General features: G+C 58.1%; 5 protein-coding genes across 6 annotated transcripts; 3 read left to right on the top strand and 2 right to left on the bottom strand.

Moving 5' to 3' along the window:
- Nucleotides 1-519: 519 nt before the first annotated feature.
- Nucleotides 520-2,132, bottom strand: SDRG_16031 (hypothetical protein; the record flags this gene model as incomplete). The annotated part of the gene is made up of 1 exon (XM_008622221.1): nt 520-2,132. Exon 1 carries the CDS (start codon nt 2,029-2,031, stop codon nt 520-522), a length of 1,512 nt encoding a protein of 503 aa, XP_008620443.1. The 5' UTR covers nt 2,032-2,132.
- Nucleotides 2,133-3,511: 1,379 nt separating this feature from the next.
- SDRG_16030 (hypothetical protein) lies at nt 3,512-5,179 on the top strand. The gene is made up of 2 exons (XM_008622220.1): nt 3,512-3,946; nt 3,997-5,179. The coding sequence occupies exons 1-2, from the start codon at nt 3,536-3,538 to the stop codon at nt 5,116-5,118; spliced, it is 1,533 nt and encodes a 510-aa protein (XP_008620442.1). The 5' UTR covers nt 3,512-3,535; the 3' UTR covers nt 5,119-5,179.
- A 224-nt stretch (nt 5,180-5,403) lies between these two features.
- SDRG_16029 (hypothetical protein) lies at nt 5,404-7,055 on the top strand. The gene is made up of 4 exons (XM_008622219.1): nt 5,404-5,775; nt 5,819-6,115; nt 6,162-6,411; nt 6,459-7,055. The coding sequence occupies exons 1-4, from the start codon at nt 5,515-5,517 to the stop codon at nt 7,019-7,021; spliced, it is 1,371 nt and encodes a 456-aa protein (XP_008620441.1). The 5' UTR covers nt 5,404-5,514; the 3' UTR covers nt 7,022-7,055.
- A 152-nt stretch (nt 7,056-7,207) lies between these two features.
- SDRG_16028 lies at nt 7,208-8,724 on the top strand. Of its 2 annotated transcripts, XM_008622217.1 has the most exons (7): nt 7,226-7,393; nt 7,437-7,683; nt 7,725-7,978; nt 8,027-8,059; nt 8,108-8,239; nt 8,283-8,413; nt 8,465-8,678. In XM_008622217.1, exons 1-7 carry the CDS (start codon nt 7,226-7,228, stop codon nt 8,592-8,594), a joined length of 1,095 nt encoding a protein of 364 aa, XP_008620439.1. In that variant the 3' UTR covers nt 8,595-8,678. The 2 variants fall into 2 exon arrangements, with proteins under 2 accessions (XP_008620440.1, XP_008620439.1); XM_008622218.1 differs by having other exon boundaries at nt 7,208-7,393; nt 8,283-8,724.
- On the bottom strand, nt 8,591-9,366 carry SDRG_16027 (hypothetical protein). Its single transcript, XM_008622216.1, has 2 exons — nt 8,963-9,366; nt 8,591-8,914 (listed from the first exon to the last, which is right to left on the bottom strand). The coding sequence occupies exons 1-2, from the start codon at nt 9,325-9,327 to the stop codon at nt 8,752-8,754; spliced, it is 528 nt and encodes a 175-aa protein (XP_008620438.1). The 5' UTR covers nt 9,328-9,366; the 3' UTR covers nt 8,591-8,751.
- Nucleotides 9,367-9,760: the final 394 nt, after the last annotated feature.

Here is a 9,760-nt window from a genome sequence, read left to right as displayed (position 1 = left end):
ATGAGCGCACTCACGATGTGCATGGGTCGTTGTCAAAGGCAAAGTGAGCAGCGCGCGCGTGATGGGGAAGCTCCTTCCGTTTTCATTGGTGCGTGCCAGCTTCAAGTTGCCAATCAGTAGGCGTGCCAAAAAAGGGTTCGTGCGTCCGTGCCCCACGACGAAACCACCGACTCGGCGCTTCACGAACGTCGCAGTCGACCGATGATGCAAAGAGCATTCGCAGCTTGTGTTCCATCGAAGCCGTTTGTGACGATGGCGAATCAGTTGAAAATTTAGTCGATTCGCGGCTGAGTACTCAGATTGTAATACGCTCGGTAACGGCCATGGCCAGTCATCGCATGCCAGCTGCACGGGTGGTTCTAGCATTATCTGGTGCTTCGAGACTGAAGCCAACGGCACTTAAACGCCAAGATGCCTCCTGGCTGTTTATTGGAGCTGCAACCAGTAAACACTTGTTGTCACCTGAGAAGGTCAACTTGCATGACAGCACATGCTCAAAATTGCAGTAAAAGTTGACATCTAGTTGGTGTAGCCGGTCTGGACGACAGCCGTGAGCTCCGTGTACTTCTTCTCGGTTCTCTGCTTCTTGGTGTACAGAATGCCGGCGATGAGCGCCGCGAAAGCCACAGCGAGAACGAGGAGCCATGGCCAGAACGTGCTACTGCCAAAGTTGATGTCCGTCTCGGCACCCGTGATGTACTCGAGGTCGTCCTTGGGGTACGTGAACGTCTTGCAAACATCGTTGCCAAAGAGGAAGCACTCAAACATGTAGAGCGCGTGGAGTGGCCGCACCGAGGGTACCATGTGGCCCGCGCCCTTGATCGTCGTAAACGTGAGGTTGGTGTAGCCCTCCGTGTAGCCCGCGAGCTGCTTGTCGGGGCCGAACCACGCCTTCCACTTGCTCTCGACAGACAAGTTGAGGCCATCGGTCGTGAGCCAGCGCTGGGTGCCGAGAAAGTTGACGACCGTGTCAGCGTCGCCGCTGTAGATCAAGGCCTTCAAGCCTGCGCTGAGGATCGCGGGGTACTTGGGCAGCGACGAGGCGCTGCTGTGGTACAGGTTGCTCACAGCATCGTTGCAGTCGGTCCAGTTAACGTTGTTGGTCTCGACGTGCAGCGCAGACTGGACCTTGGGCTGGCGCAGGTAGTCTTGCGTGAAGACGTCGCGGCAAGGACCGTAGACACCGCGGTTCATGGGCCGAATGTTCTGGAGGGCGAGGGTCTGTCCCTCGCTGAGGAAGCACACGTCGCCATAAATGTAGTAGGCGTCCATTTTGTCCGTCTGGATCGCGTCGAGGGCGGCGTTGAGAGGCTTGCCGCAGGCCGTCGGGCACTTCTTGGCGTCTTCGTTCAGGCACGCGTTGGTGACGGTCGCATTCGGGCAGCCCGCTTGAATCGCCTTGTAGTCCTCGAGCGACATGAGCGCGTGGTGGTAGTAGTAGTCGATGACCGACGGGTTGTCGATCGCCGTGTCCGTGTACGCGTTCCCGATCGCAAAGCCTGCGAAGGCGAGCGACGGGATCGGCTTCGTCACGAGTGCGTGCGCTAGCCAAGGCACGTACATGCCCGCGTAGCTCTCGCCCGTGATGTAAAAGTCCCGGCCGCGGTACGTCGGGTACAGAGCGAGGAACTGCTCGAGGAATTCGTAGATGCGCGCTGTCGTAAAGTCGTCGTTGTAGTTGGCGCCGTCGAGGAGAGGCTGGCTAAAGCCGACGCCGGACGGCGACTCGAGGAATACCATGTTGGCCTTGCGGTTCCACGCGTACGGGTTGCGCTTCACGCTCAAGTCGCTGTTGACGACGAACGGGCCGAGCTCCGTGAAGAAGCCGCCGAGCGACGAGCAGCCGGGACCGCCGTTGAGCCAGAGCACGAGTGGGTCCGTCGACGGGTTGGCCTGGGACTCGACGAGCCAGTAGAACATCTTCTGGCCATTCGACGGGAGCGCGACGTTGCCCGCGTACTGGTCAAAGTTGATCGGCGAGTCATCGGCGTAGCCGGGCAGGGAGGACACCTTGTGCGTCTCAAAGGACATGGTTTGGCTTCGTCGTAGCAAGTTGGGAAATGAGCTCTCGATTCCGTGATGGAGGCTGCCGTACAGTAGGCGAGCTTCGATTTCCGAGTGCCACTTGCAGCTATCACACTGTCCCACTGCGGTCGTGCGTGGACGGGCCCAGCTGAGAGGGATCGGTTGCCCTCAGACCCTACGACGGCGCATCCTTGGAAAGAGAAACGAAGGGCACGAAGGTCATCCGTTGCGTCGCAGCAGCGTGATCATGCTTGTCGATAGCTTGTACAGCGTCCATTGGGAATGACCATGGGTCGGCTCTGATGTGCTTCTGCCATTCGGCAACTTCAAGTTGATCCGCGGATTATTCCGAGCTTCGCTGGGGGTGGAGTAGCTTCCACAATACGGAAGCCGATGTGGCGACCACGAGACCGACTGAGATGGAAACGAATGACATGGTGCACCTCTGGGGCTTCTCCCCCGGGAGCCCTTGACCGATTCATTGGCTGTGGTTGGCTCGTAGGGTAGTAAGCACCACCATTCACACGGTCTGGGTCTGGTGGTGAGAGGCTTTTGGCGAGAAGCGTCGCAGCTGCAAACACAAACCATACTCAAGAGGGATGTGCACACGAGGGTCGTGATTGGCGTCTGAGTTGCAGCAGTCTCTGCACCTTCGGAACTGCAATTTTCTGCCTCTTGAATGCCAGCGTTTTCCAGTCCATTTCGGGTGAACTGCCCATCTCTCCGTGTGGCGATCATTTGACCCAAGTGCAATCATGCCATTATGCACGGTATCAATGCCACCAAAATCCTCGGACGGAAAATGGCTCGTCTGTCATAGGGCTCGGGGCTCTTCCGAGGGTACATGTCCAAGACAGATAAAGCAAGCCAATCTGGGTATCGCTTTCACGACTCTTGTGGGACGAGTGCACGAATCCGCCATTGAGCCAGTGGAGAAGTACGCTGGTTGGTAGCATACTACTGCAGTGAATGCCTCGCGTGCCCTCGCCTTGTGACGATCGAACGAAGGCGCAAACGTAAAAATGATGCAAGGGTCATACTTGCTATCTTACTACTTCGTACCCAACAATCATGGTTCATTGCGAGTCATTGACACGTTTGTGGGCGGTCATGGCGGCCATTTCACAGCGAATAACTGAACGTGTGTGGTGTTGCAAGCCGACCGCTAGCGCCGGTTGGGAATTGATTGCGCATCGAATCGCTTCGCGCTGTGAGCTCGTTGGTCGTTGCGTACATTAGGTGACCCACTTGTCAAAACCCCCAATAGTACATGGCACTCGTGCGTAACAGATTGCCGAGTCATTGACGTCGGCGCCCCGTCGCGGACGCGCGAGCTCGCACGATTTATCCCACGGGACGCAAAGATACGCCGTTTACCAGGACGTCGACGACACCGGCGGCAACGCCATTCGCGGCAGGACCATCGCGTAGCTGGCGCCACTCCAGTTGCCGCGGATCCAGCAGGCGCGACTGCCGGCGCCTCTGCTGCGGGAGAGGCCTGCATCGTCGCATGCGTATGCTGGCCACCCAAGCCGCCCCGTGTCTTTACCTTCAAGCTTTTTGGGATGTCCCGCAACCGGAGGCGCGTAACCGGATAACGCTTCGGTGGCGGGGACGACGAAGATCGTCAGGTCGCATCACTTTTCTACTTGAACTCGACACCGCAGCCATGACCTTGAACTTCAACGCCCCTGCTTTCGCCGCCGCCAAGGTCTCGCAGGATATTTCGGCGCCGATCACCGCCGCGTCGGCCTTTGCCGCCGGCGACGTCATCTTTGCCGAGGAGGCGCTTGTCTCGTCGTCGTTTGGCCTCATGGACGAAGAGGACCACGAGGACGACTGCGACGACGACAACTGCGGTGGCTGCCGTGAAGTCGACGAGGACGAGAAGGAAGAGCTCGACGACGAGGACCTCGCGGCGGTACAATATCAATTCGAAAAACAAATCGATCTCACGCTGGCGTGTCCTAGGTCTCGCCCGCGGCCGCGGCCGCGTTTGACGAGCTCAACATTTACTGCGAGTCGACGGACGTGCTCGGCATGGTGGATGTGCGCAAAAACATGCTCAAGCTCTTCCGCCTCTACGAAAACGACTCGAACGCGCTCCAGACGATCTTTGGCTTCAAGGTCAGCGCCAAGGAAGCGGCCGATTACCTCGAGGCGGCTGTCGGCCTCCGTGCTGCCGTCCCCACGGTCATCCCCGCCGGCCTCACGGACGACCAGGTCGCGCACGTCATCGGTGTCCTCAACAAGTACTGCATCCCGCTCGACGACATCCGCGGCTCGGGCCTCTTCCTGTACGTCGCCAAGCTCACGCACAGCTGCACGCCCAACTGCAACTTCACCGACTCTGGCAAGAACATCTGGGTGACGGCCATTAAGCCCATCGCTGCTGGCGAGACGCTGACCGTCGATCTGTACGACCTCACGTACCAGCCGCAGGCCGAGCGCACCAAGTCGCTCGCCGAGGACGAGGCCACGTGCAACTGCGGCATCTGCGCCGGCACGCTCCCGGACAAGTGCCGCGCCTTCAAGTGCAAGGACGCTGCGTGCGCCGGCATTGTGCACCCAATCAAGAACACGTTTGCTTGCACGGCGTGCGGCAAGATGTTTACGAACGAGCAGGTCGAAGAGGTCGAAACGCTCGAGATTACGCTGCCCGAGGAGATCGACGCGACGTCGGTCGAGGAGCTCGATGCTGCCATCGCGGCCTCGCCCCTCCACAAGTACCACTACATCTTCCACGCGGCGCTCACGGCCATGGTCGAGGAGGCCGTCGAGGACGAGAACCTTACGGAGGCGGATGCGATCGCGATTTACCGCCGCATCCTCGACTGCCTCGAATACGTCATCGATGTCCCGCACGGCGAGAAGGTGTCGGTCTACAACTCGATCGCGCAGATGAACATCTCGACGGGTGACATCCCTGCGGCCACGGAGGCCTACACGGCCGCGTACAACATGGCAAAGACGTGCTACGGTGCCGACTACGAGGAGACGACGATGTTCAAGCAGCTCATGGAGCACACGCCCACGACGCCGGAGGAGATGATGGCCGTGTACGGCTACGAGCTTGTGGACGAGACGGCGTAAATGATGCGCCTAATCTAACTTTTATTTTGGTTTGTCACATGTTCGTGATGGAAAATGATCATGCATTGTGTCATTGACAGTTTGTCTCGAGAAGAGGTAGCTGGCGAGCGTCGCTGGGCAAGCAAAGATGTGCTTGGTGACGAGCCTCGCTCATGGAACCTGGTGTGGAGTGACGACCCGGCATTGTCAGGGCGACCAGCGATGTCGATGCGGCTTCGCCAATCATGATCAGGTCCAACTCTCGACACGATTGGTGGTGATGACGGCAGCTGCGTTCGTGTGTCTTGGCAGCTGGCGAACCAGGCGCGTGGTCGTCCAGCTGCCGCGTAGAAATGATGCGTCACGGTATAGAACCCGTCGCACTTGCCCCATTGTGCGGATCACTTCTCGATTGTAATGTCTCTGTACTTCGCCGCCCCGACCTTCCACGACGCCGCTGTGACGCACGACGCCTCGGCTCCGGTTGCCGCGACCACGGCCATCGCTGCGGGCGACGTCATCTTTTACGAAGTCGCGGTTGTCTCGTCGAGCGCTGGCGTCGAGGAGGACGAGCACGACATTGACTGTGACGACGAGGAGTGCGGCGGCTGCAAAGTGGTCGAGGACGACGACGAAGACGCCGAGACAGAAGAGCTCGATGAGCTTGAAATCGACTTGGTGCGTTGCTGTCCAAGGTCACGCTGCTGACGCTCTTTCTTAGGTGAGCTCGGCGGTCGTCGAGCACTTTGATGCGCTCATGGCGTTTTGCTCGTCGCACGAAGTGCTGCACATGGTGGACTTGAGCAAAAACTTGTTCAAGCTCGTCAAGCTCGCGACGGACAACGCGTCCATTGTGGGCCGCCTTCGCATTCTCAAGGTGCAACCCGACGCCGAGTACTTGGACGCTGCCGTCTCGCTTCGGGCCGAGTTCCCTGGCGTCGTGCCCTCTACGCTGACCGATGACGATGTTGCGCACATGATTGGTGTTCTGCACGGCCACAGCCACGAACTCGAAGATGTACGTCGATGGATACGTTGTTCAAAATAAGCTCACTTTGCACTAGATCGCTGGCACCGGCTTGTTTCCGGACGTGGCGCGCCTTATGCACCGCTGCATTCCCAACTGCAACCTCTCGACCGACGGCACGACGATCTGGGTGACTGCGATCAAGCCGATTGCTGCTGGTGAAGTTCTCACGCTCGATACGTTCGACCTCTTTTTGAGCACGGGCGCGGAGCGCATCGGCGCCATGACCATGATGGGCCTCACATGTGCCTGCGAATGGTGCACGGGTGCCCTCCCCGACCAGTCGCGTACGTCATTGTTTCTTGACCGATCCGAGAATTCATTTCATTCAAAGGCGCATACAAGTGCCACACGCCTGGCTGCACCGGTATCATGCACCCTACGAAGACTGTCTTTGCGTGTACTTCGTGCAGCGCTACGATCTCTGAAGACGAGGCAACGATCGCCGACGACCTCCTTCTCGACCAGCTCGACGCCGTCGAGTCTGTTTTGGAGCTCCAAGAACTCGTTGCCAAGTCGCTCGTGCACAAGTACCACAGTGCGGTATACCACGCGCTCGACCACCTCACAGGGGCTTGGCTCATGTCGGAAGACGTGCCGGCCTCAGACATGGTTGTCGCCTACAAGATGATGCTCGAGTCGGCTGACTATGCGGTGCCTTACCCGCACGACAACAAGGTCCAGCTCCTCGATCAACTGGCGCAGAGCTACGTCGGTACCGGGAATGCCGCCGCCGCCAAGGAGACGTACCAGCAAGCGTACGACCTCTCTTGCATTTGCAGTGGCCGCGAGAGCGAAGAAGCTGCGCTCCTCAAGACCCTCGTGGAGAACACCCCGACCAACCGCCAGGAACTTCTCGCGGCTTACGGCCTTGACGACGAATGCGACGAAGAGTAGGCATGGCCAGCAAAATATATTCATGTTTGTATCCTTCGCGTCCCTATCATCCTGATAGCTACACCATCATCGAGCTATACTACGAGAGAGCTACTAGAGTACCAGCGAAAGCTTGATGACAACGCAGAAAAGATCCCAATTTCACCAAAAAGTGGTATCCGGTTAGTGACCCACAGTATCCGGCTCGTTGCCAAGATTTGGCAAATGGCCGTGTACATCGTGGACGTGGGCGGCGCGTCGCTCAAGCATGGCCTAGCGACGAGCCCGAGGTACACGACGACGCCCAACTACATGCGAATGAGCGCCAAGGCAAGCGCCATTCAGATCCGCCGGCCTATTGAGCGCGGCTACGTTGTTAACTGGACGCTCCAGGCAAAAGCTCTCGATCACCCAAGCGCAGCTCACGCGTACATAGGGCGATCTGCTGCAGGACCTCGTCCCGCCGGGCAAGGACCACACTTTGGTGCTGACGTCGCCTCTCTTTACGCCCGAGAAGCTCCTTGCGACGCAGGACGAGGTTGTCTTTGAAGAGTTCGAGTATAGCGCATATGCGTCTGTTGTGCCCCAAGCCATGGTTGCGCATGGGCTCTCGCAGCAGCCGCCCGTCACGTGTATCGTCGACCTGGGCTTCTCATGCACGTACATCGTACCCGTCATTCAAGGTCCACGCGATGCTTTGAGTTGGTGCTTATCACACGAATAGGCAACGTCGTGCTGAGTGCAGTGCGGCGACTGAACGTCGGCGGAAAGCTTCTGACCAACTACATGAAGGAGTGCGTGAGCTACCGGCAGTGGAACATGATGGATTCGTTCGAGATTATCGACGAGGTCAAGGAGGCGGTCTGCGGCTGTTCGCTGAACTTTACCTCCGACATGCACGCCTTTGCTTCGCGCGACGCACCTGTTGTGCAGTGGGCGTTGCCCGACTACGTCCACACGAAGCACGGTGCTATTGTTGTACGACGCGCACTCTACTTCGTTTCGCTTGTCTATGAGCCGTTGTAGACCCCCGACTCGATGTTGCACGACTCGACTCAAGTAGACGCTCCGCGCCCTTCGTGATCAATCATCTCGTTGTTTGCGTAGGTGTTGCGGCTCGGTGTCGAGCAAATCACTGTGCCAGAGATCCTTTTTCATCCGTCGGACATTGGCTTGGACCAAGCCGGGCTTGCTTTTGGCATTGCCGATGCGATCCTGGCGTGCCCCGACTACGCCCACGTAAACCATCCCGTTCGCTCCAAATAGATCTCACATGACATAGGGACTCCTCTTCCTCAACATTGTACTCACGGGCGGAACCTCAAAGCTGCCGCGACTTCGCGAGCGACTGCACGCGGACCTTCGACCCCTCGTGCCCTCCGAGTACGCCCTCGGGATTTCCAGCACGACAGAGTACCATCGTCTACTTGAGGGATTCGGCTAAATGATCCCCGTGGGTGTTAGTCCGATTGGGGCTGTATGGCAAGGCTGCCAGGTCATGGCAACGGACGACGACGTGCTGACCGTCACACGCGCCGAGTACCTCGAGCATGGCAGCGCTGTGTGTCGGGGCCGCTTCCGACAGGCCCCGTAGTCGCCAACACAAACCTTTCTTACAAACTATTAGCGTTGGATTTGATCAAGGCGAAGAGAAGGGGAACCATGTTCGGCCAGCGTGGTTGCGTCGCGCTTGGGCAGAGAATATTTGACCGCACACCTGCAGGCGTTGTAGAAATGAAGCAAGAAGTGTGCTACGATCTGGGGACGCGGAACGGTCGATCGCGGCCGCCGAAACGCAGCTGGCCAGACTCCTTTTTTCCACCAAGACCACCGCCAAGACGCCGAGGCTTCCAGCCCGGCATGATGCGCTCGCGCTCAAATTCGACGAGGATCCGACGTCCATCAAGAAGCATTCTACATCACACTTGCGGTCTCGCGCCGCGTCCGGAGGAAGCGTCGTACCGGTTTGTGGTGCGATAGGCGGCCTCAAAGTCCTTCTCGCGGGCGAACGCGATGAAGGCGTACCCGCGGCTCTCCTGCGTCACGACATGGCGCACCAATCGCAAGTGGCGGATCTCGCCAAAGCGGCCAAAGACGCTGCGCAGCGTCTCCTCGGTTGTCGCGTAGCTTAATCGTCCGACAAAGAGCGTGCAGAGCGGGTCGCCCACGATCTTGGGATCCCGCGCCGCATCGTATGGCGCGTTGAGGGCGCGGAGGAGGGCCTTGTCGTGCGCGACGTCGGCCTCGGCGCCGTCGATGGACCCTGCAGCGATCGGGTCATACACGGAGGCGAACCAGTGCGACTCCTCCGGCCGGCGCGCACCCATCGTAAATTCGGCGAACGAGGTTAAACGTATGCGTTTTTCGCCAAAATGCGTTAAACGAGTGAAAATTGTGGTTGTCAAAACTAGGAAGAAACGAGGTGTCAACTCTGTTAACAATTACAATTTTCGATTCTCATCAGGAAGATTCTGGCAGTTCGCAGTTGCGACGACAGCAATTGTGAATTTGTGACCTCAAGAAGTCACTTCCTCGTGTGGAAATGGCGCTTCGTCCGAGAATGAGGTGTTCATTCCATGCAACGCCACACCAAACTCTGCAGTTTCAACGTCGCTCGTACGAGCAACCCACACCAGGACATCTTGTTCACTTCGGCTCGAGTTGCCTCTTTTTTTAAATGTCATTCGAATAAACTTTATCCAGCTCCGGGCATCACTGGAGGGGATAGAAGTTGATTCCGAATCAACTTCTGTTGCAAAC

Source organism: Saprolegnia diclina (assembly GCF_000281045.1).
Source record: "Saprolegnia diclina VS20 unplaced genomic scaffold supercont1.110, whole genome shotgun sequence".
NCBI lineage: Eukaryota > Oomycota > Saprolegniomycetes > Saprolegniales > Saprolegniaceae > Saprolegnia > Saprolegnia diclina.
This window is presented reverse-complemented; position numbering and strand designations above follow the sequence as displayed.

Excerpts from the sequence above, each read along its gene's own strand:
- SDRG_16030 (XM_008622220.1), top strand. The coding sequence starts at position 3,536 with ATGCGTATGCTGGCCACCCAAGCCGCCCCGTGTCTTTACCTTCAAGCT. Across the intron at positions 3,947-3,996 it reads ACGACGAGGACCTCGCGGCG|GTCTCGCCCGCGGCCGCGGC; the intron begins GTACAATATCAA and ends GGCGTGTCCTAG.
- SDRG_16029 (XM_008622219.1), top strand. The coding sequence starts at position 5,515 with ATGTCTCTGTACTTCGCCGCCCCGACCTTCCACGACGCCGCTGTGACG. Across the intron at positions 6,116-6,161 it reads ACAGCCACGAACTCGAAGAT|ATCGCTGGCACCGGCTTGTT; the intron begins GTACGTCGATGG and ends ACTTTGCACTAG. Across the intron at positions 6,412-6,458 it reads TGCCCTCCCCGACCAGTCGC|GCGCATACAAGTGCCACACG; the intron begins GTACGTCATTGT and ends TTTCATTCAAAG.
- SDRG_16028 (XM_008622217.1), top strand. The coding sequence starts at position 7,226 with ATGGCCGTGTACATCGTGGACGTGGGCGGCGCGTCGCTCAAGCATGGC. Across the intron at positions 7,394-7,436 it reads TTGTTAACTGGACGCTCCAG|GGCGATCTGCTGCAGGACCT; the intron begins GCAAAAGCTCTC and ends ACGCGTACATAG. Across the intron at positions 8,060-8,107 it reads TGTTGCACGACTCGACTCAA|GTGTTGCGGCTCGGTGTCGA; the intron begins GTAGACGCTCCG and ends TTGTTTGCGTAG.
- SDRG_16027 (XM_008622216.1), bottom strand. The coding sequence starts at position 9,327 with ATGGGTGCGCGCCGGCCGGAGGAGTCGCACTGGTTCGCCTCCGTGTAT. Across the intron at positions 8,915-8,962 it reads GCCTATCGCACCACAAACCG|AATGCTTCTTGATGGACGTC; the intron begins GTACGACGCTTC and ends AGTGTGATGTAG.